The following is a 21,401-nucleotide window of genomic DNA, read 5'->3' as shown; positions in this document are numbered from 1 at the left end:
TAGGCGCAGTAATCTGAACTTTTCTTCTAACAAATGTTGAAATTGTAAACTAAAACACTATCAACCATTTGGGACACCAATTGTCTTAGACTGACTACATTAGGAAGACTATGGACTCTTATGAGCTGCGGCAGAGCGCGACCCGTTCCCCCAGGGCCCTCCAGGCTCCTCCTGCCCGGACCGGCAGGTGAGCTGGGGGCTCCGGGACAGGCGGCGCCCTCCGCCCTGCACACACCTAGGGCCCTGCTGTGGCTGCCCCCTGGCCAGAGCCAGGCCTTGAAGCGTCCCCACCCCATCTCGGTGACTGAGGGCGGCATCGGCCTCTCTCAGCCCGGACCCCGCCCGGCCGCTGGATCTCCTGGCCCAAGCCTGCCGGGCCTCGACGAAACCCCACCAAGCCGCCGGCACGCAGCGCCTTTGGGTGGCAGCGGGAGTGGCGGGCCGGGAAGCCTGGCGGCCGCCCGAACACCACCCAACGGAGGACCTGAGGGTGCAGAGGGCCCGGGAAGGCGGCCTCGGGACGCAGGCAGGCTCGGCTGCCTGGTTAGGCCTCGGAGCCGCGCAAACCCGGTCCCCGTGACCGCTCTGTCCCCATTGGCTGAGACCACCTAGTCCTGACCTCAACGGACAAAGGCCTTAACTGGCCTAGAAGGAGAACGGAGTCCCGAACGACGACCGGTAGAACAGTTAGCGGCCATCGGGCGGTTGGTCTTAGTGCTACTAGACCTTGCTGCTGGAAGAGAGAAATAGTAGAATGACAGGCCATGTTTGGCCCGTTGGAAATGCCCACCACCCTTTGGGAAGATTTACTGGCCGTTTATAGAAGGCCTGTGTATATAATATGAAAAAGCTGCTCTCAACTCCACCCCAACCTTTTAATAGAAAATATTTGCCATATTTAGCCCTTCTATAGATGGAAAAAGCCACGCTGTTTTACTTTTATAAGCAATATTACATTAAATTTTTAATAATAAAGAAAATCCTTCCTGGGTCGAGTGCGGACTTAGAGAACTTTTCTGTCTTACAAGAGGTTTGTAAAATTCACTCCCAGGCTTTTCAAGAAATTAAAAACAATCTCTTGACAGTTTCCAAAGCAACTATTCATCAAGATGATCTGCCTAGAGAGATAAACATACCCATATAATACTGTATTTGATCATAAGCAAGTTGTCACTGCAACTAAAATAAGTAAAAACAGTTTCAACAAATGATAGTTGCAGACAACTAAGAAGTTCTCTCTAATCATAGTTTTCACAGATCTCCCTGCTTCATTAGGAAGGAATAGCTCATAATTTGGTTCTAAATCAAAATGTCAATTTTCTGGTTCCCTTCTTGCAATATAGTATAGGGCATGAGGATTTGTGAGTCCCACAATGACCTAAGTCAAAAGACTAAAGACTTCAGTCTTTTGGTCTAGCCTAAATGAATTCAGTGTGTGGAATGATACGATAACCGGAATATTAACAAAAAGTTACTTTGCTTTCTCAAGGTAAAATTAAAATTCTAATTGAGGAATTGCACATGTACCCCAGAACTTAAAGTATAATAAAAAAAAAAAAAGGAAAAAAACTGGACTTCCCTGGGGAAAAATCTATTTGATGATGTGGCTTCATCGAGTATTCCTTTGTGAACTCCTAGATGAAATTTTCAAGGCAAACAGGAAAAGCACTGAAATTGCTGAATGGGTGAGCATTGTATGCCTGATTCATTAAATATATGCATTGGTAAATATATAAAAAAATTCTAATTGAATAAATAAAATTCAGTGATGGGGAACTCTAGCATGTAATTTGCCACATTGTATCATAAATGTTAAGTTTCTCTCACTAGACTCTGAAGTCCTTGAGGACAAAAACTAAATCTTGTTTCTCCTTTACAAACCTAATACTTAATATGGCAGCCAAACACTAGGGAACAATTAGGTGTTAACATTAAGTGGCAATGATGAACAAGTTCTAGAACAAGATGGTGGTGGTGATGGTCATACAATATTGTTAATGTACTTAATGCCACTAAACTATATACTTTTGCTTTAAGAGAAGGGGGTCTCGCTATGTTGCCCAGGCTGTCTTCAAACTCCTGGGCTCAAGGATCCCAGGCTCAGCCTCCTGACTAGCTGGAACTACGGGCTCCACTACACGTGGCTTGAATTATATACTTTAAAACAGTTAAAGTGATAAATTTTATTACATGTATTTTACCACATAAAAATAATAAAAATAAAATTGTATGGCAAAGTCTATCCAAATGAAGAAAGGGGAAAAAAAGGAGAAAAATGGAATAGCAAGAGACAGGAGTATGTTTTCCAAAGACCAAAAAAAAATAAAAATTAACAATTAAAAAATAAAAAAAGGACTTATGAGTAGGTATTTCAGGAATAAGAAAAAGCACTCATCAACAAATGATTTTTAAAAAATTTAAAATAGCTATTAATCCTGAAAGTCTGTCTTAAATTAACCTCAGTATTTTGTCCAATGATTTTTTTTAAATAACACCTGCTTCTTGGCATTTTAATTTCTACTACATTTAAAATTTTAAGTTAATTTAAACGTGTTAATTGCAAAGTACTTCTAAATTACTAAATAATACATATTCAAATACTGAGATTAGCTCAAACCTCATTATATTATAGAACACCAATGTACAGCTGAATATCAATTCTTTCACTCTACAGGTCTATACAATTTAATGATAAAAGAATAGACGAGGCACAGTGGCTCACGCCTGTAATTCTAGCACTTTGGGAGGCCGAAGTGGGAACATTCATTGCTGGAGGCCAGGAAGTTGGACTTCAGCTTGGGCAACATAGCGAGACCCTGTCTCTACAAAAAAATTAGCTGGGTGTGGTGGCATGTGCCTGTATTCCTAGTCCTATAGTCCTAGCTACTCGGGAGGCTGAGGCTCCTGCCTCACTTCAGCCCAGGGGTTCAAGACTGCAGTGAGCTGATGAAGCCACTGCACTCAGGCCTAGGTGGCAAACCAAGAGTCTGTCAAAAAAAAAAAAATCCATCCTAAAAACAATAATTGTGTACTACTTTTTAAAAAGTAATTAAACCTTTAGTTTGTTTAGAGACAGAGTCTCTCTCTGCTACCCAGGCTGGAGTGCAGTGGGGCCATCATAGCTTACTGTAACCTTGAACTCCTGGGCTCAAGCAATCCTTCCACCTCAGCTAGGACAACAGGAATGTACCACCATGCCTGGATATGTTCTTGATTTTTTTTTTTTTTTTTTGAGATGGAGTCTTGCTCCGTCACCCAGGCTGGAGTGCAGTGGCGCGATCTCGGCTCACTGCATCCTCCACCAACTGGGTTCAAGCAATTCTCCTGCCTCAGCCTCCTGAGTAACTGGGATCACAGGCATGCGCCACCACAGCCAACTACTTTTTTTTTCTTTTTTCTTTTTTTTTTTTTTTTTGGCCAGGCTGGTCTCAAACTCTTGACCTCAGGTGATCCACCCACCTCGGCCTCACAGAGTGCTGGGATTACAGGCCTGAGCCACCGCACCCGACCTGTGTTTGATTTTTGTAGAGCGGTCTCACTCTGTTGCCCAGATGGTCTCAAACTCCTGGGCTCAAGTGATCCTCCTGCCTCTGCCTCTCAAAATTCTGGGATTACAGATATAAGCCATCAAGTCTGGCCTAGAATATTTAACTTAGGACAACTACGTGATGGTTTTTAAACAAAAAGAGAACTGCCCCCAAATGTATCACTATCAAAGATGATATAAAGCACAAACAGATTATTAGAGAACTACCAAGTAATTCTACAAAAAAGAAAATGGGCATCTTCTAGGAAAAACCATTTCAGCTCATCCCTACTGCATGAAAAGTCACACAAGTTTTTCCAAACAGATAATGAGTCATTAGCAAAATCTTCTTTTAATCTTAGGCTTAAAGTTATTTTAGAAAACCCTTCTGTAGATTACAAAGTACTGTCAGCAAACGCCAGGTTCCAAATAAGACACTTAACAAACTTCTAAATTTGTTAGCTAATTAACTTTTCAAATCATTCTGGATCTGTCAGATGCAATACAAATCAGGATTAATAATATAGTTTTAGAGTTTTAGTCCAAAAAAAGACCCACACATCTATGATTAATCTTCAACAAAAGTACAAAGAGAATTCAAAAGAGAAATGATAGTGTTTTCAATAAACAACACTAGAACTCGGTGTCCATATGCAAAACAAAAAAAGAGCCTCAACCCATACTTTGAATCATAATAAAAAATTAACTCAAAATGCGCTACAGACCTAAATGTAAAACTGAAAATGAAATATTCTAAAAGAAAAATACAGAAGAAAATCTTTGCGACCACAGGCTAGACAAATATTTTCTTAGAGACAGCCCAAAAGCACAATATATGAAATAAAAAATTCATAAGCTGGACTGGGAGAAAATATTTACAAAGCTTATTCCTTTAAAAAAAAATGTGTTGATTCCTGGCTAACACAGTAAAACCCCGTCTCTACTAAAAATACAAAAAATTAGCCGGGCGTGGTTGCAGGTGCCTGTAGTCACAGCTACTCGGGAGGCTAAGGCAGGAGAATGGCCTGAACCCGGGAGACAGAGCTTGCAGTGAGCCTAGATCGCACCACTGCACTCCAGCCTGGGCGACAGAGCTAGACTCCATCTCAAAAAAAAAAAAAAAAGTGTTGATTTAGAGTAACTAAGGCTCACCCAGGCTACAGGGCAGTGGCACAATCATGGCTCACTGCAGCTTCTACTTCCTGGGCTCAATTATTCTTCTGACTCAGCCTCCCAGGTACCTGTGGGACTACAGGTGTGCACTAGCACATCTGGCTAATTTTTGTTCTTTTTGGTGTGTGCGTGTGTGGCTTTTTTTTGGGGGGGGGGGGTAGAAACAGGGTTTTGCCATGTTGCCTATGTAAATGAAATGAGAAGAGGCTGGTTCATACAAGACAATTTTTATTTTATTCAAGTTAACCACGGTAAAGACTGAGTTCTTTCACATCCTTGCTCTTGTCCACTCCTCTCTCTCCATTTTTTCCATTGCTTTTCTTTTCTTTTTTCTTTTTTTTTTTTTTTTAACAGCGTGTGTTACCCAGGCTGTTTTCAAACTCTTGGGCCCAAGCAGTCCTGGTGCCTCACCTCCAGAGTAGCTGGGATTACAGGCCCACAGTCTTTTAAAGGTAATTAGCACTGTTAAAATTATGCCCATTAAGGACATTTTTTTGTAAGATGCTTTTCTTGAGACATTTTTGTTAGACTGAACACATAGGCAGAACTTAAAAAAAAATTTTTTTTTTGTAAGAACTTTAATCTTACCTCTAGATACATTATCTAGTCTGACAGCCTGGTCACAGGTAAGGAAAGGTTGTGCTAGCAATGTCTTTAATGTTTTAGTACATTGTGGCCCCTTTTATTAAAATATACTATTAAACACAAATAATACAAATGTAAAACGGATGTTGTTAAAAGTTCACGCTACACTGTAACAAGTAAAAACTGAAAGAAAGGCCTCCTTTCTCCTCTGTTTCATTTCTTAGAGGTCACCATTGTTTTCAATTTGTTACCAGTTTTTTAGTAAAGTTTTAAAATTTTAAAATACACATGCTGTTTGGAAGATGTGCTTCAGAAATATTGCATATGAGTTTATTGTAATTATTAACTTTTGTTTTGTTTACTTTTATATAGATAGACTTTATTTTTTCAAGTAGCTTTAGGTTCACAGCAAATTTGAGCTGAAAGTAAAGACACGGCCTCCTGCACATTTGTTATAATACATTTGCTACAATAGATGAAAGGTCCACTTTTGGTGTAGTTCTATGCATTTTGGAAAATGTATAGTGACATTTATCTATCATTATAGTATCATAGAGAATAATTTCACTGCTCAAAAAATCCCCAGTGTCACCTGTTCATCCCTTTACTTTCTTCCCTTCAAATTCCTGGCAAGTACTGATCTTTTTACTGTTTCGGTAGTTTTGCCTTTTCTAGGATGCCATATATTTCCAATCGTTATGTAGCCTTTTCAGATTGGCTTCTTTCACATACTGCTGAATATGTATCCAAGATTCCTCCATGTCTTTCCTGGCTTGATAGCTCATTTCTTTTTAGTGATAAATAATACTCCACTGTCTGGCATATCACAGTTTGCTTATCTATTCACCTACCAAAGGACACCTGAATTGCTGCCAAGTTTTGGCAATTATGAATAAAGAATGCTATAAATATTGGTGTTTTGGTTTTTGGGTAGACATAAATTTTCATCTCCTTTAGTTAAATACTAAGGAGTGTGATTGCTGGATTGAATGGTAAAAATAGGTTTAACTTCGTAAGAAACTGCCAAACTGTCTTGTCTTCTCTTTCTTTTGACAGTGTCTTTTGCAGAGTAGAAGTTTTAAATTTTAAAGTCTAACTTACCAATTCTTTCTTTCATGGGTGTGCCTTTGGTTTTCCATTTAAAAAGTCATCACTAACCCCAGTGACACCTAGTATTTTGTTTGCTTTTACCTGGTGTTCGTGTCATTGTGATGAGACTACATTTATTTTAGCAGTAGGAGGAAAAAGTTTTGTGCTTCACTACCAGGGATTACTATGATTTGTTGTGATACTGTGATTGTTTACTTTTGTGGGAGTTGATGGTGTTTATGTTTTTGCATTAACGTTAAAGAAATCAATTAGCCTTTTTAATAGGGTAACTTTAATTCAGCTTAAATCTGCAAATTTGTGGGATTTTAGACCAAGAAATGGCATGAAAGAGTGTCTAGTTCAAGTTCATTTTACAAATGAAGGTACAAAGAATGAGGAATATGACATGATTTGCATGAGGTCATACAGTGAATTATTAATGAAGACAGGACTTAGAATTGCTGATAACCATTTTAAAGAACTGAAAGATGTATTGATAATTTTTCTTGTATAATAAATAATTTTGATGATGTGTTTATTTCTTATTCTTTTTGACTTGGTGTTGTGGCTCCTAATTTTTAAAAGGGTAAGTTTTAAAACAGTGAAAAATATAAACAGTTTTTATACTTTTCAAGGAATCTACGATCTAGTGGGAAATATGTCCAGAGACATGGGCTCCGATCAGTGTTGCTCAGTGGAAAGGGACAAACTTTCGGAAACAGGTTCAGAGGACGTAACAGTGCCACCAAATAGAGGCAATTGGGGGCGGGGGTAGGGTGGCCTTCAGCCAAATAGTAAAATACATAGAGATGGGGGAGGTAAGCAGGGGTGGGGTGAGAAGGGTGGGTGCATTTTAAGTAGACAGAAAAGTGAAGCAAAAGTTGAGAGGTGAAGAAAGAGCTTTGTACAGTTGCTGCCGAAGAGGCAAGTGGCCAATTTGGCATGGCCTGCTCCAAGTACCTTTCAGGTGGGGTTACAATGCTAGAATTCGCTTTCTGCCATCATTGGGTCCACTGTTAGGCTAATGGTGTTTGTCTCGTCACAATATAAATACTTTTTTAAAGGCACTAAACATTGTTCTCATAAGGACAGGGTCATTCTTTCCACACTGTTGTCCTCCTCAGTTGACCTCTCTTAGAGCCATTTGCATTCTAAGACTTATCTGACCTCATCAAATTAAGAGCTATGGTCCCCTACTAAAGGAATTTCAAACAGCTGGACAGAATGTTTTTGGACAGAGGAACCATCCACTGAAAGTGCTTGGCCTTGAAAATCTTTATAGGTAACAAATTTGGCTAGGTGACATTTGGGGTTTTTTGTTTTGAGGCAGGGTCTCACTCTGTTACCCAGGCAGGAGTGTAGTAGTGTGATCACTCCTGGGTTCAAACCATCCTCCCACCTCAGCCTCTTGAGTAGCTGGGACTATAGGTGCGTACCACCACATCGGCTAATTTTTGTTATAGAGATGGGGGTCTCACTATGTTGCCAGGGCTGGATGAGGTGTTTTCTGAGAAACGGTCACATTGACACCTGTACTTACCACATTTCCTGGAGAAATCCTAGCCCACACTCCTCCGGCCCCATTGCCCTCCAGCAAGCAGTTATAATTAAGTTCTACAGGGAACTTAATTATAACTTCCTAAGGGAAGGGGAAGCTGGGTGGAGCACAGAGCACACACCTAACCCACCCCAAGGTAAATTAAAAGGATATGGTACCACCATATCCTTAAAGCCATAATGGATGGAGGGTGGGAGCAGTGCTGCCAGGCCTCTCCAGCTGTGTAGTGTGCCAACCTAGCCAGGCCTCTCCTGGGCCCTGGGTTTGGTCTGAAGACCCTGTGCGGGAAGGCACTGCTCTGCCCTAGGGATAGAAGACTTGGCCTGGGGCTGGGCGTTAGGATACCAGGGTTCCAGTCCCTGCCTTGTCACTCACTTTGTGACCTGGGACAAACACCTCTCTGAGCCTCAGTTTCCTCATGAGGTGTTAGGCCCTAGATTATCTACAAAGGCCCTCCCAGCTCTTCATGTTCCATCTTTTTTTTTATTTTTTTTTTTTGAGACGGAGTCTCGCTCTGTCACTCAGGCTAGAGTGCAGTGGTGCGATCCTGGCTCATTGCAACCTCCACCTCCCAGGTTCAAGTGATTCTCCTGCCTCAGCTTCCCATGTAGCTAGGACTACAGGCACACGCCACTTATGCCTGGCTAATTTTTGTATTTTTAGTAGAGATGGATTTTCACCATGTTGGCCAGGCCGGTCTTGAACTCCTGACCTCAGGTGATCCACCCACCTCAGCCTCCTAAAGTGCTGGGATTACAGTCCTGAGCCACCATGCCCGGCCTTTTTTTTTTTTTTTTTTTTTTCTGAGACAGAGTTTTGTTCTGTCGCCCAGGCTGGAGTGCAATGGTGCTATCATGACTCACTGCAACCTCTGCCTCCCAGGTTCAAGTGATTCTCCTGCCTCAGTCTCCTGAGTAGTGGGGACTGTAGGTGTGCACCACCATGCCTGGCTAACTTTTGTACTTTTAGTAGAGTTTGGGTTTCACCATGTTGGTGAGGCTGGTCTGGAACTCCTGACCTCAGGTAATCCACCTGCCTTGGCCTCTGCTGGGATTACACGTGTGAACCATCGCACCCAGCCTTCATGTTCTCATTCAAGTGAATGGTTTGGAGAAGTGAGAGAGGAGCTGTATACAAAAGTCCCCCTTATCCGTGGGGGAACATGTTCAAAGACCCCCAGTGGAGGCCTGAAACCATAGGTAGTACTGAACCATATTGTTTTTTCCTATACATACAAACCTATGATAAAGCTTAATTTATAAATCAAGCACAGTAAGACATTAACAATAAAATAGAACAAGTATAACAATATACTGTAATAGTATGTGAATGTGGTCCCTCTCAAAATATCTTACTGTACTGTAGATCTTAGCAACCTCAGCATTATTTCCTAAGTCAAAAATCTTCACCTTTTCACATAAAGGAACTTTATGGTTTCTCACTGGCATATCCGAATTGTCACATCACTACCATTGCACTTTAGGGCCTTTGACAGGGGTCTCACTGTTGCAGAGGCTGGAGTGCAGTGAGGTGATCATAGCTCACTGCTGCCTCAAACTCCTGGGCTCAAGGGATCCTCCCACCTCAGCCTCCTAAGTAGCTGGGACTACAGGCAAGCCACCATGCCCAGCTAATTTTTTTTTTAAGAGATGGGGTCTTGCTATGTTGCCCAGGCTGGTCTTAAACTCCTGGCCTCAAGGGGTCCTCCTGCCTCGGCCTCCCAAAGTGATTACAGGTATGAGCCACCACACCTGGCCCACTATTAAATAACATAAGGGTTACTTGAACACAAGCACCGTGATAACTCAATGGTCAATTTGATAACCAAGATGGCTACTAAGTGACTAACAGGAGTAGTTAGTCTGGGAACAGAGTGGAGTCTGAGAAAGAGCAAACTGCCTTTAAAGATTTATGGTGTGAACAAAATGGACTCTCTCCTCAGGTGACCTAAGGTTTCCCAGGCATTGACTTTTTTTTTTTTTTTTTCCTGGAAAAAAAGCAGCAGCTAATTCTGAGTCCTCCCTCCTGAGCCCCTGGTAGAGTGTTCTCTCCATGGAGCCCGGCTCCCCCCTCGGAGCAGGACAAACAGCCCTGAACACCCCTGCCTCCCTCTGGCTGCCGGCTCTGTGGTCCTGGGCAAGGCTGACCTGAGGCTCGGGGGACGCCAGAACTGTGTGCCCTCACGATGCTCAGCCACCCATGCTGTTCATCCCCTGCTGCCCACCCAAAGACCTCCACATTTCTCCTACTGTCTCCTTCCAACCTGCTCCTCCTCCTCTCCAGCCAAACCCCTCCACTGTCACCTCCCCCAGTAACTGGCACTTGGCTGAGGACTCAGCTTCCCCACAGCCCTCTCCAGCGCAGGGTATTCACCTTCTCGCACTCTTCAAGGTCAGGATAAGCGGCCTCCCCCCTCCGCAAGGCCACGTCCACACAGTTTCCCCTCCACTCTCATCCCATGCTCACCTTCCTTCTGGTTACTCCCCCGTGTGCAGTGGCATTTTCGCCACCACCACCCTGGGTGGCCTTCCCTTGACCTCATCTCCAAAGACCTTCCCCTCCACTCCATTTCAGCCGCACACTCCCACGGGCAGAACCTCTTCCTGACCCCAGGAATTCAGGTATTGCACGCCCTCCTCATAAGCTCCCACCCTTCCGGCCCAGTGACTCCCATCACGCTGGCACGTGTTCCTCAGCAGGCCTCCACTGTCTCCCTGTCTTACAGCCCCCTTTGGCCTCACCTCTCCCTCTCCCCCTACCTGGCTTGAACTGCAACCTTCTGCACCTCAATCACTCTTCTTCAGCTCTTCAAAGCCACCTTTCGCTTTTCTGAACCCAAACTCTGTAAGGGTCCAACAGCCTTCTTCTGGGTAGACCCCGCACTAGAGAAATGCAAAGCACACAGCCTAAGAGATTGGGGCCTCCGGGTCAGCGGCCCCCAACCTCAGCTGGGCCTTCAACACTGCCATAATCCCTCTGTCCTAGCCCATAGCGCCCCAAGGGAAGGGGAAGCTGGGCGGAGCGCAGTGCACCCACCTAACCCACCCCAATCCTTCCATTCCCTCCGCCTCCTCCAGGGCTTTGAGCCGCATTTCCTGCTCTTCTCGCCTCCTCCAGGGCTTTGAGCCGCATTTCCTGCTCTTCTCGAGTAGGGTAACCTCTCCCACTGTCAAAACTAAACTAGCTCAAGTCTTTCTCACCTGAAAAATAAACTCTCGAGTGCATCTCTCTCCAGCTACTGCCCCATGTCTTCTCCCCTTCGTGACCAGCTGTCTACACTTCCTGCCTTCATTTCCCCACTTTCTTACTCCCTGGCTCCTGCCCCCACGACACAACTGTTCCCCAGAGGGCCACAGGCGGGCATCACTCAGTGTTGACACGGCTGCCCCTCCCTGTGACATAGCCCCCTGCTAGTCCGCTCCTATCTCAGTCCCCTCCTCCCATGACCTGAGGCTGGAGCTCCCCCAGGATCTCTCCCAGGCCCTCTGCTCGCCATCAAAGGCGGATGCCTCACAAGCTTACGACTCCAGACAGGCTCACCCAACTGCCTCCTCCACCCAACGCTGCAGCCCACTCAAGGTCCACGTAGTCCAAGCTGCATTCCTTCTTCGCACTCCCTTGCCCTGTGTCCCCTCTTAGCAAATGGCAGCCTCGGCGATCCTGCCCCGAGACAGGTCTGCGCCCAGCGTGGAGATGAACATCAGTATTTGCCGAACGTGTAAACGAATCCTTGACCTTCCCTCATGCTCCACAGCCGGTGAGGATTCCTGTCCATTTTACTGCCTCCTACATCCCTCGAGTCCTCCCCTCTGCTTCTTTGTTCACCGCGGCCAGCTGCCTCCCCAGACCCGCAACCCCGGCTGGGCCGGGAACCTGCACCGCGGCGCTCGTGCCCCGCTCTGCGACCCCTGCTCCGTGACGCCCGCACTGCACCGGGGTACCGCGGCCCAGCACAGGCGCTGGTCACTAGTATACGAACTAGCTAGGACTACAGGTGCACACCACCACACCTGGCTAATTTTTTATTTTTTGTAGAGATGATGTCTTACTAAGTTACCCAGGCTGGTCTTCTGGGCTCAAGCCATCCTCCTGCCTCGGGCTCCCAAAGTGCTGAGATTTCAGGCATGACCCACCGTGCCCAGCGTCAGCTTTATTTTTTTAATGCTGACTTACTGCAGAAGGCCCAAGGGCCAGTGCAGTTTTCATACTGCTGTTGTAGTGGCGAACGGAGCCACGAGGGAACGGAGCACCGCCAGCAGCTGCCGGGAGCCCAGGATACCACGCGGCCAGCACCGAAACGCTAGGCTCGCGCTCACATCCGCGATCTACACCGAGTAGCCGCGCGCCGAACGACGTGACTAAGCCCCGCCCATACGGCGCTCCTGGCGGCCAATGGAAATGGCTTACGAGGCGCCTTCTCCACGCGCTATACTTATACGGACCAATGGGTGCGCCCTGTGGGGAGTGCCGCCCTCTGTCCACGAGCCTCCTCTTCTCGCCAGCCAATGGAAGCGATCTGCCTAGCCCTCGCGGGGACAAGGCGGCGACCGAGGCGCGTGGGTCTGGGAAGGCGCGCGGATTTGGCCCCTCTTCTCACATCAGCGGGTCCAGGCCCAACCGACAGACTATGGGGGCTCCGGCAACCAGGCGCTGCGTGGAGTGGCTGCTGGGCCTCTACTTCCTCAGCCACATCCCCATCACCCTGTTCATGGACCTGCAGGCGGTGCTGCCGCGCGAGCTCTACCCAGTCGAGGTGAGGGGCGCCCTTCTTATCCCGGCCCGCTGAGGCTCTCCCGCGCGCTGCGTCCACAGGGCCTTCACCTCCTCCGCGCTCGCGCACCCTGGGTTCCAGTTGCCTCCATCGGGTCCTGCCCATGCCTCCCCCGCTCCTAACCCAACTTTAGTTCGGTGTTTTCCTCGGGCTTTGTCTCTATCCCAGCCCCTTCTCCCAAGCGGCGGGGGCGAACGCTTTGTTTCCTTTAAAGTCACTTCTTCCCTGGGTTTTAAGGTTTCCCGCGATTCCACCTCTGGCCGGTTGTCAGTGTCTGAGGGAAGTAGTCTGGATGAAGTGGTGTCCAAAGTCACATGTTAGGTTTGCTTTAAGCTTCTGGTTTTTTGTTTGTTTGTTTGTTTGGAAGGGCTTTAAAATACCAGTCTGATCCCAAAGAAAAAATCCGAGCAGAAATAGACCTGTCTGAAGGTTTAGCACCTTGGTTGGTGCAGCTGGGGCGTTCACAGATCGTCACTGCTTCGAGATGAGGTTCCAGCAACTTCCAGAGCTCAAGAGTAAATTGCCATCTTTTCAGATTGGCTCTTCAATATTGGGTTCGAGTAACAATGATCTCCTGAGTAAAAATAAAGGTGAAAATCCCGATTTCCTGGTTGTTGGAGAGCATTCTTTCAACCCCAAACTCTGCTTTAATGCTTTGTTTTTTTCTTCAAAGCTACAGTTTTAGTTTCCCGGTTCGTTGAGGTTTTTTTCTCGTATCTGGACCCTGTGACCTTCTTCCTTGGAATTCCTGTCCTCAGTTCTGTTTCTCCAACTTATCTATAACTGTAGGCAGGACTGACTTGTCTACCTGAAGATTTTATTTTGCGTCTGTTTTTCCTTAAATGCTTTTTATCTGCCGAGGAGGGGTTCTTTACCTGAGGGTCATGAACTCCCAAAAATGGGTGCAAATGTGTGTGCCTTTTGTTTCCTGCAAGGAGAATATAGCTTCCATCGACTTTTCAAGGGGCCTAACTCTCCCAAAAAGGCCACGGCTCAAGAATGTTCTATCACTCCCATAAGTCACTCTTTTTTGTTTGCTTCTAGAACCAAACACAACTGGAAGACCTCTGACCTCCTTTTGCATGGGAAAAGCGTAGGTAGTGTGTAGCAAGTTGCAGTCTGGGGACTTGGTTCTTCCAAGAACTGGAGGTGACTTGGGCAGGTCAGGGCTCTATATCCTCAACTGTTGAGAGAGTTGAGTTAAATTGTAAGCTCAAACATATACAGGGTGGGTTAGTTTTCATATTGCTGTTGTAGTTACCACAAATGTAGTGATTTAACAGATTTATTTGTTTACAGTTCTGGAGGCCAGAGAAGTTCACAATGAAATCTTACAGTGCTCAAATCAAGGCAGGGCTCACTCCTTCTGAGGGCTCCAGGGGAGAATCTGATTCTTGCCTCTTCCATTTTCTGGTGGCTGCCAGTGTTCCTCGGCTTGTGTTCACATCACTTCAGTCTCTGCTTCGGGTCATCACATTGCCCCCCTTTCTGTAGTCAGAGTTCCCTCTGCTTCGCTTTTATAAAGACACTTGTCATACATTCAGGGCTCACCAGATAACCCAGAAAATCTCCCATTTCAAAATCCTTAATTACATCTGCAAAGTCCCTTTTGCCAAATAAAGTAATAGTCACAGGTTCCGGGGATTAGGATGTGGTTATCTTTGGGGGCCATTATTCAGCCTACTACAGGGCCAGAGAGTACAGACTCTTCCCGAAGACCGAAGAGGTCATCGCAGCTCTGCAGTAACCATTAATTGCCCTGAAGAAAGGAAAATCTACTACAGTGTTGGCCTATCTGTGGTTTTTGAAACCTGTGTGACCAGCAATACTCAGACAGGCTGCCTGTTTACAATCTCTGGTGTTATAGGACCTTTTAATACTTGGTAATTAGCCTGCTACTCCATGTAGCCATTCCAGACTTCACAGCTGTTGTCTTCTTTATCCTTCCTGGATGTGCCATTCCCACAAGCCCGTCTTGCTCACCCCTAACAAAATACACTTAAAAGGTGCTCAGCATCATATCATAAAGATCCCATTTAAATGTTTACATTTGATAAAATTTTCTCAGTCTTTTTTTTAGAAACAGGGTCCTTTGTCACCCAGGCTTGTCGTGCTGTGATGCAGTCATGGCTTACCACAGCCTTGAACCTGAGCACAAGAGATCCTCCCACCTGTCTCCTGAGTAGCTAGGACTATAGGTGCACACCACCACACCTGGCTAATTTTTTATTTTTTGTAGAGATGATGTCTTACTGTGTTACCCAGGCTGGTCTTCTGGGCTCAAGCCATCCTCCTGCCTCGGGCTCCTAAAGTGCTGAGATTACAGGTGTGACCCACCGTGCCCAGCGTCAGCTTTATTTTTTTAATGCTGACTTACTGCAGAAGGCCCAAGGGCCAGTGCAGGCAGCATCTGGCCAGAACCTGTGTGTGTGTGTGTGTGTGTGTGTGTGTGTGTTTTGTGTTTGTGAGATTTAGGCATTAGCACAGGGGCATCCTGGGTGTGTGTGTATCTGTGTGTGTGATGATGTTTGAAGGCATTAGCTCGGGGGCATCCTGGCATGGAAGGTCTGTGCCTCCATTCTTGTTGCTTTGGTGTAGGAAATGCTGATTTTGTTGCTTCTCTATGGGGCAAATAGTAATAAACGCCTTGAGTTATTCTCACATTCTCTTTGAAAAATGCCAAAATTTAACATCTGTCATTTTCTTCCTGGAATAGAAGGAATGTTTCCCTAGAGTTAAAAAACCTGTAGGAGATCACCTAGTGGTTGGGCTGAAACATGCAAAATAAATTTTTTTCTTGGATTGCACCAAATCACTGCTTGGAAAAACTCATTTTTTAATTTACTTTTTGTTTTTCTTTCTTTTTTTTTTTTTTTTTAATTTTGTTTTTGAGACAGTCTCTTGTCGCCCAGGCTGTAGTGCAGTGGTGCAATCTCGGCTCACTGCAACCTCTGCCTCTCGGGTTCAAGCAATTCTCCTGCCTCAGCATCCCAAATAGCTGGGATTACAGGTGCGTGCCACAACGCCTGGCTAATTTTTATATTTTTTTAGAGATGGTGTTTCACCATGTTGGCCAGGCTGGTCTCAAACTCCTGACCTCAAGCGATCTGCATGCCTCAGCCTCCCGAAGTGCTGGGATTACAGGTGTGAACCACCGCGCCCGGCCTGGAAAAACTCTTATTTTATTATGAAACAGTAAGAATTTAGTTTGGATAAGAACATGGAAAGGAGAGGATGGGAAGCATTTTGTAGTATCATTTGCAGCTGGGTAACATTGCTTCTGGTAAAAATAAGGAAAAACAAGTGAGCATCTGGCTCTGAAATCAGTCTGTGTTCCCATTCTAAATTACAGAAGTACAAGATTGGTGAGTAGCAACCCCTGGTTTAGAGATCATGCGTGCAGGCCAGGTGAATCTTTTAATGTATAACAAGGGTGAATTGAGTCAAATGTGAGTCAGGTATAAATGGAAACAGTTTCATTACCTTTGGTAGGGAGGCCATAACTAATAATTTTTAATGACCAGTTGTGAGCTGCGATTTTAATGGGATTAAACTTGAATATCTCCAAATATGTATTAATTACATTCAATTAATCATTATGTGCTAGCCATTATTTTAAAGACTACATGTATTAAGTCACTCTCTTACCAATAGTGAAGTAGGCACTATTACTGGCTCTATTTTATTGATGGGGACACAAGTGTAGGGAGATTAAAGGCCTTGCCTAAAGCCAGACACTCTACCCCAGGTCCTACACGCCTCACCCGTCTGCCAGGTGCCTGGGCTTTCTACTCTCCTACTCACAATTAGTCCCAGCCTCATTCTGGCATCAGGTGGCAGGTATGTGACTGTGGGCAGATGGTTGGTTACGATTATGATAATTCATTATTACGACATCTGGGTGATTGTTTTTTAAATTTCGCTGATCTCATCTTGTAGGCCTTAGAAATTAAAGTGCTGTACAAGTCTGCCTCAGTTTATGAAATAGTTGGATCAGAGAGGTTGTATACAAATTGAATAGAAAGTGAAGTTCAAATGGCCAGAATGCCTTTTTTTTTTTTTTTTTAATTTTTTTTTGAGATGGAGTCTCGCTCTGTCACCCAGGCCGGAGTGCAGTGGCTCGATCTCGGCTCACTGCAACCTCAGCCTCCAGAGTTGCTAGGATTACAGGCGTGAGCCACCACACCCAGCTAATTTTTGTATTTTTAGTAGAGACGAGGTTTCACCATGTTGGCCAGGCTGGTCTCGAACTCCTGACCTCAGGTGATCCACCCACCTTGACCTCCCAAAGTGCTGGGATTATAGGTATGAGCCACCGGGCCTGGCCCAGAATGCCTCTTAAATTTTGCAGTCAGGCCGGGTGCAGTGGCTCACACCTGTAATCCCAGCACTTTGGGAGGCTGAAGCGAGGATCGCTTGTGCCCAGGAGTTCGAAACCAGCCTGGGCAATGTGGCGAAACCCCGTCTCTACAGAAAATTAGCTGGGCTTGGTGGCGCATACCTGTAGTACCAGCTACTGGGGAAGCTGAGGTGAGAGAATCATCTGAGCTCGGGATGTTGAGGCTGCAGTGGGCCGAGATCAAATCACCACACTCCACCAGCCTGGGCAACAGAGACTGTCTCAAAAAAAATAATAATAATTTTATAGTCAATCTTTTAAAGCAGGTAGTGTCATCCAGTATTTTTAAAAATCTAAAAAGCAAAAAAGGGATCTTAAGAAAACATCTAGTCCAAGTTGCTCATTTTACAGATGAGGAAATAGAACCCTGGAGAGGGACAGTGACTTAGCCTTTGTGTTTCTTATCAATTCAATCCTATTCAAACCACATTCCCATCCAGAAAAGTGCTTAGAAGGAAGAAAAGGGCATTGCTATGAACTTCAATTTCAAATTAAGTACAAATTTGGATATCCTTTGGTCAATAAATTGGTTATCTAGCCAAAGCCTTTCTGAAATTAATAATATGCTAACAGGATCTTTGTTTCTGGATGTTTGCTTAAAGTGCTCTTGCAGCAGTGGGGCTTCTATTTCACAATAGCGAGGCTTTATCTTTTGATTAAAAATTAACAGGAAAAATATTCTTGGATTTTCCATTGTAAGTAAGATAAATTCTTACCCTGGAGTTGCCTTTATTAATCATAATATCAAGACTTATTTGTCTTTGAAGGCCTGTGTGTCAGAGCAACGCCACATCTAGGAGGTTAAATGTGACAAACGTTTAGTAGTCCACATAGAGCCAAGAGCACTAGGCTTTGGGCTCCTATAAAAGCCCAAGATGGGAAGCCTTAAACTCTGCTTCTTTTCTCTGCCTGTAGCCAGGTCAGCATGGATCCACATCCTTTTTACTTGACAAGGTGATTACAAGCGTGGGGCCCAAGCTAGAACTGAGACGCTAAAGCCCTGCATAACCAAGAAGCTACTAGGTAGTTTGTAGTTTGGGGCAGAGTTTGTTCTTCCACTAAAATCCTGTCTCCTAAAATAAACCAAAAATTAGAATTAGGGGAGTTAAGGAACTTGTCATATTGGAATTAAAGTGTCCAAAATTACATCTCCACAGAGGTTAGATTTACTTCCCTTTTCACTCCCACCCCCACCCCGCAAAAAGAAGAGGGAAATTCAATTCATTTCTGCATTTGAGGGAATCTGGCCTTTGGAGTTTGGTGTGTAGTTGCCATTACAAAAGGGAAAGTGTCAGGATGGTTTTCATGTGTATTTGTTTTTTTAAACAAAGAATCATATTGTTGACAGAAATGTCACATTTGTTCATTCAGCGAACACCCTGAGTGCCTACCAAGTGCCAGATACTTATTGTTGCTCCTGACAGTGGCCAACACACCTGGATGTGTTATCTTGGAATTATGAACAGATTCTGGGTAACACAAAGAAGGGGCTGGAAGAGTTGAGAAAATTTCAGAGAAGGGAACATTTGAGTTAGGGATAGTAAGTTTTTATTAAATGACCACCTAGGCTGTGTCACAAAAGCCAGCTGGACATGCCATCTGCTGCCGGGGTAGTGGGGGGTGGCTAATTAATGACAGGCTCCTCCAGTGTATTTTCAAATGAGCTAGCGCCGAGCCTGTTGAGGCCAAGTGGCTGTAATTCATCATGATCGTTTTCTTTTTCAGTTTAGAAACCTGCTGAAGTGGTATGCTAAGGAGTTCAAAGACCCTCTGCTACAGGAGCCCCCAGCCTGGTTTAAGTCCTTTCTGTTTTGCGAGCTTGTGTTTCAGCTGCCTTTCTTTCCCATTGCAACGTATGCCTTCCTCAAAGGTTGGTAAATGGCGGGAAAATCCCATTTTTACTCAGAAATCAGGTCCCAGAAATCTTTTGGGAAAGTATCGCCAAAGGGAAGGGGATGGTCCCCATAGTTTGTGGGAGAATGCTACAGGATCTGGGGTAAATAGCCAGCGTAGATCTTGTAAAGGGACATTAGTGTGGCTCAGGCTCATGTCTGTAGTCAGCGGGGCTGCACCGCTGCCTCAGTCGTCTGGAAATCCCTTGCATACACATGAAACCTGAGACCACTTAAACAATGAGCTTGTTCCCTTTTGTTTTGTTCCCCAACAGAATTAATTTCTCTTTTTGTTGGCTTTTATTTCTCTGCGTTGGATAGTATCATACTGACTTGTAAGCTGTAGCATCAGGCTAATCCCTAACATGCTTCTCATTTTAAAATTATTCTTAGTGTTCTCATATAATCAATGCTTTTTTAAAAAGGTGACCATACACGTGTACTTGATAAGCTAAAACCACTGAAAATGCTCGTTTCCCATTGGCACCCCCTGGGGTCACTGAATCTGCCTCCTGATCCTCTCACCTATATATAATTACTGAACAAACAGATGCCATGGGGCAGGGATTTCCCTCCCCTTGGATTTTATACCACACAGGTTTAACCGGTAATGGCAGTTTTATTGCCCTAGAGCTTTTCCGAGTTATGTTCTGACCCCCATTCTTGGTTCTTTGGCGAGCTGTCGGTGAGCTGTCACGTAAGTCTGCATGTTGGGCAGTGTGGCACATCCAGGTTTCCAGTTCCGAGTTTCCACTTGGAGAAGGGAGTAGAAGAAAGCAGGCAGGCAGAGACAGTGGGAAGGTCATGGACACCTTTGAGTCATGAACAGACCTAACCATTTTTCTTTTCCCCTGACTACCTCAGGAAGCTGCAAGTGGATTCGAACTCCTGCAATCATCTACTCTGTTCACACCATGACAACCTTAATTCCGATACTCTCCACATTTCTGTTTGAGGATTTCTCCAAAGCCAGTGGTTTCAAGGGACAAATACCTGAGACTTTGCATGAACGGTTAACCCTTGTGTCTGTCTATGCCCCCTACTTACTCATCCCATTCGTACTTTTAATTTTCATGTTGCGGAGCCCCTACTACAAGTATGAAGAGAAAAGAAAAAAAAAATGAAGGAAACAACCACTGGCCCAGGGTAGAGATGCCTACAGGGTGGTTGCTTGTTGGATACAATACAAGGAACACTGCTCAGAACCCACGTCTTCAGCAGCATTTGAAACACTGGCAGCAATGCACAAGAGCAAGATGGTGTCAGGAACCATGTCAAACCCTCACCTTCTTTTTTTTTTTTTTTTTTTTTTTTTTTAAGACAGTCTCACTCTGTTGCCCAGGCTGGAGTAAAGGGCAGTGGCATGATCTCGGCTCACTGCAACCTCCGCCTCCTGGGCTCAAGCCATCTTCCTTAGCCTCCCAAGTAGCTAGAACTACAGGTGTGTACCAACACATATGGCTAATTTTTTTTGGTTTTTTGTGTGTGTGTGGAGACAGGGTTTTGCCATGTTGCCCAGGTTGGTCTCGAACGCCTAGGCTCAAGTGATCTGCCCACCTCAGTCTCCCTAAGTGCTGGGATTACAGACGTGAACCACTGGGCCCAGCCCAAACCTTCACCTTCTAAGGGCACTGGGATGAACAGACCGATCGGCTTGAGGGTGGGCAAAGGGGTGTGGGCTAGGTTATAAGGAAGTGGTACCAAATAACTGTGTGCCTGAGTTCCACCGCAAGATTACTAAAAGCAGGACCAGACCAGAAACTGCTAAAGAACATGGCCTGTTTGACATGTTCATGAGTCACCTGACCCACAGCATATATGCTTATTATGACTAAACCCTCCACTCCTGATTCTCAAGAGTGTATCACCTGTCAGCAAAATGAATAGTGGGATATTTTGGGCCATTTTAAACGTGAAATTTTGCCTCTTTAATGTTAATTCAAAACTATATCAATGTTTTCTTGTCCCCACCTCTAACCCAAGGAAAAAAGAGAAAACATACTATGCAAAGGAAGTTTAAACTTAAGTTTTCCTTAAGGGTCAGCCCAACAATGACTTTCAGTCAAATGGATTAAACTGGAAAGTGTTTTTGTTTCTGTTGTAAACAGATCATCCTAGGCGAAAGTTTTTTTTGTTTGCTTTTAAATTAGTTTATTTCTAAATCTTAGTCTTCCACATTTCTAGAGGCCACCTGACACAAGTCCCTGTATCTGAAGTCTAGCATCTCAAGGCTGATCTGGAAGTGTGCTAGTATGCTCCCTAGTGGGTAACTTAATCCTTTAATACAGTTCCGTCATTCCCATCTTGTTTTCAGAAGAGAAGGTGGCTACAGCCAGGCATAACATATCCACTGTGTGCATAGAGGGTCTCTTCACGTTGATGCTTGGCATTCCATCAGCTTTCTCTAA

General features: G+C 44.9%; 1 protein-coding gene and 1 pseudogene across 2 annotated transcripts; one reads left to right on the top strand and one right to left on the bottom strand.

The window, feature by feature from the left end:
• The window catches only part of LOC109026917 (keratin, type I cytoskeletal 18-like), a 34,734-nt pseudogene extending 34,112 nt beyond the window's left edge, over positions 1-622 (bottom strand).
• Positions 623-11,811: 11,189 nt separating this feature from the next.
• On the top strand, positions 11,812-20,312 carry TMEM97 (transmembrane protein 97). 2 transcript variants are annotated; one of them, XM_004042061.4, is made up of 3 exons: positions 11,812-12,684; positions 18,827-18,971; positions 19,858-20,312. In XM_004042061.4, the coding sequence occupies exons 1-3, from the start codon at positions 12,376-12,378 to the stop codon at positions 20,115-20,117; spliced, it is 714 nt and encodes a 237-aa protein (XP_004042109.2). In that variant the 5' UTR covers positions 11,812-12,375; the 3' UTR covers positions 20,118-20,312. The 2 variants fall into 2 exon arrangements, with proteins under 2 accessions (XP_004042109.2, XP_018882404.1); XM_019026859.3 differs by having other exon boundaries at positions 12,315-12,684; positions 18,832-18,971.
• The last annotated feature ends 1,089 nt before the right edge of the window (positions 20,313-21,401 follow it).

Source organism: Gorilla gorilla, chromosome 4 (assembly GCF_029281585.2).
Source record: "Gorilla gorilla gorilla isolate KB3781 chromosome 4, NHGRI_mGorGor1-v2.1_pri, whole genome shotgun sequence".
NCBI lineage: Eukaryota > Metazoa > Chordata > Mammalia > Primates > Hominidae > Gorilla > Gorilla gorilla.
The sequence above is the reverse complement of the archived record's forward strand: the minus strand, read 5'-3'. Positions and strand labels throughout refer to the sequence as shown.

Coding starts and splice junctions, on each gene's coding strand:
- TMEM97 (XM_004042061.4), top strand. CDS start 12,376: ATGGGTGCGCCCTGTGGGGAGTGCCGCCCTCTGTCCACGAGCCTCCTC. Junction 12,685..18,826: donor GCGAGCTCTACCCAGTCGAG/GTGAGGGGCGCC, acceptor TTTCTTTTTCAG/TTTAGAAACCTGCTGAAGTG. Junction 18,972..19,857: donor AACGTATGCCTTCCTCAAAG/GTTGGTAAATGG, acceptor TGACTACCTCAG/GAAGCTGCAAGTGGATTCGA.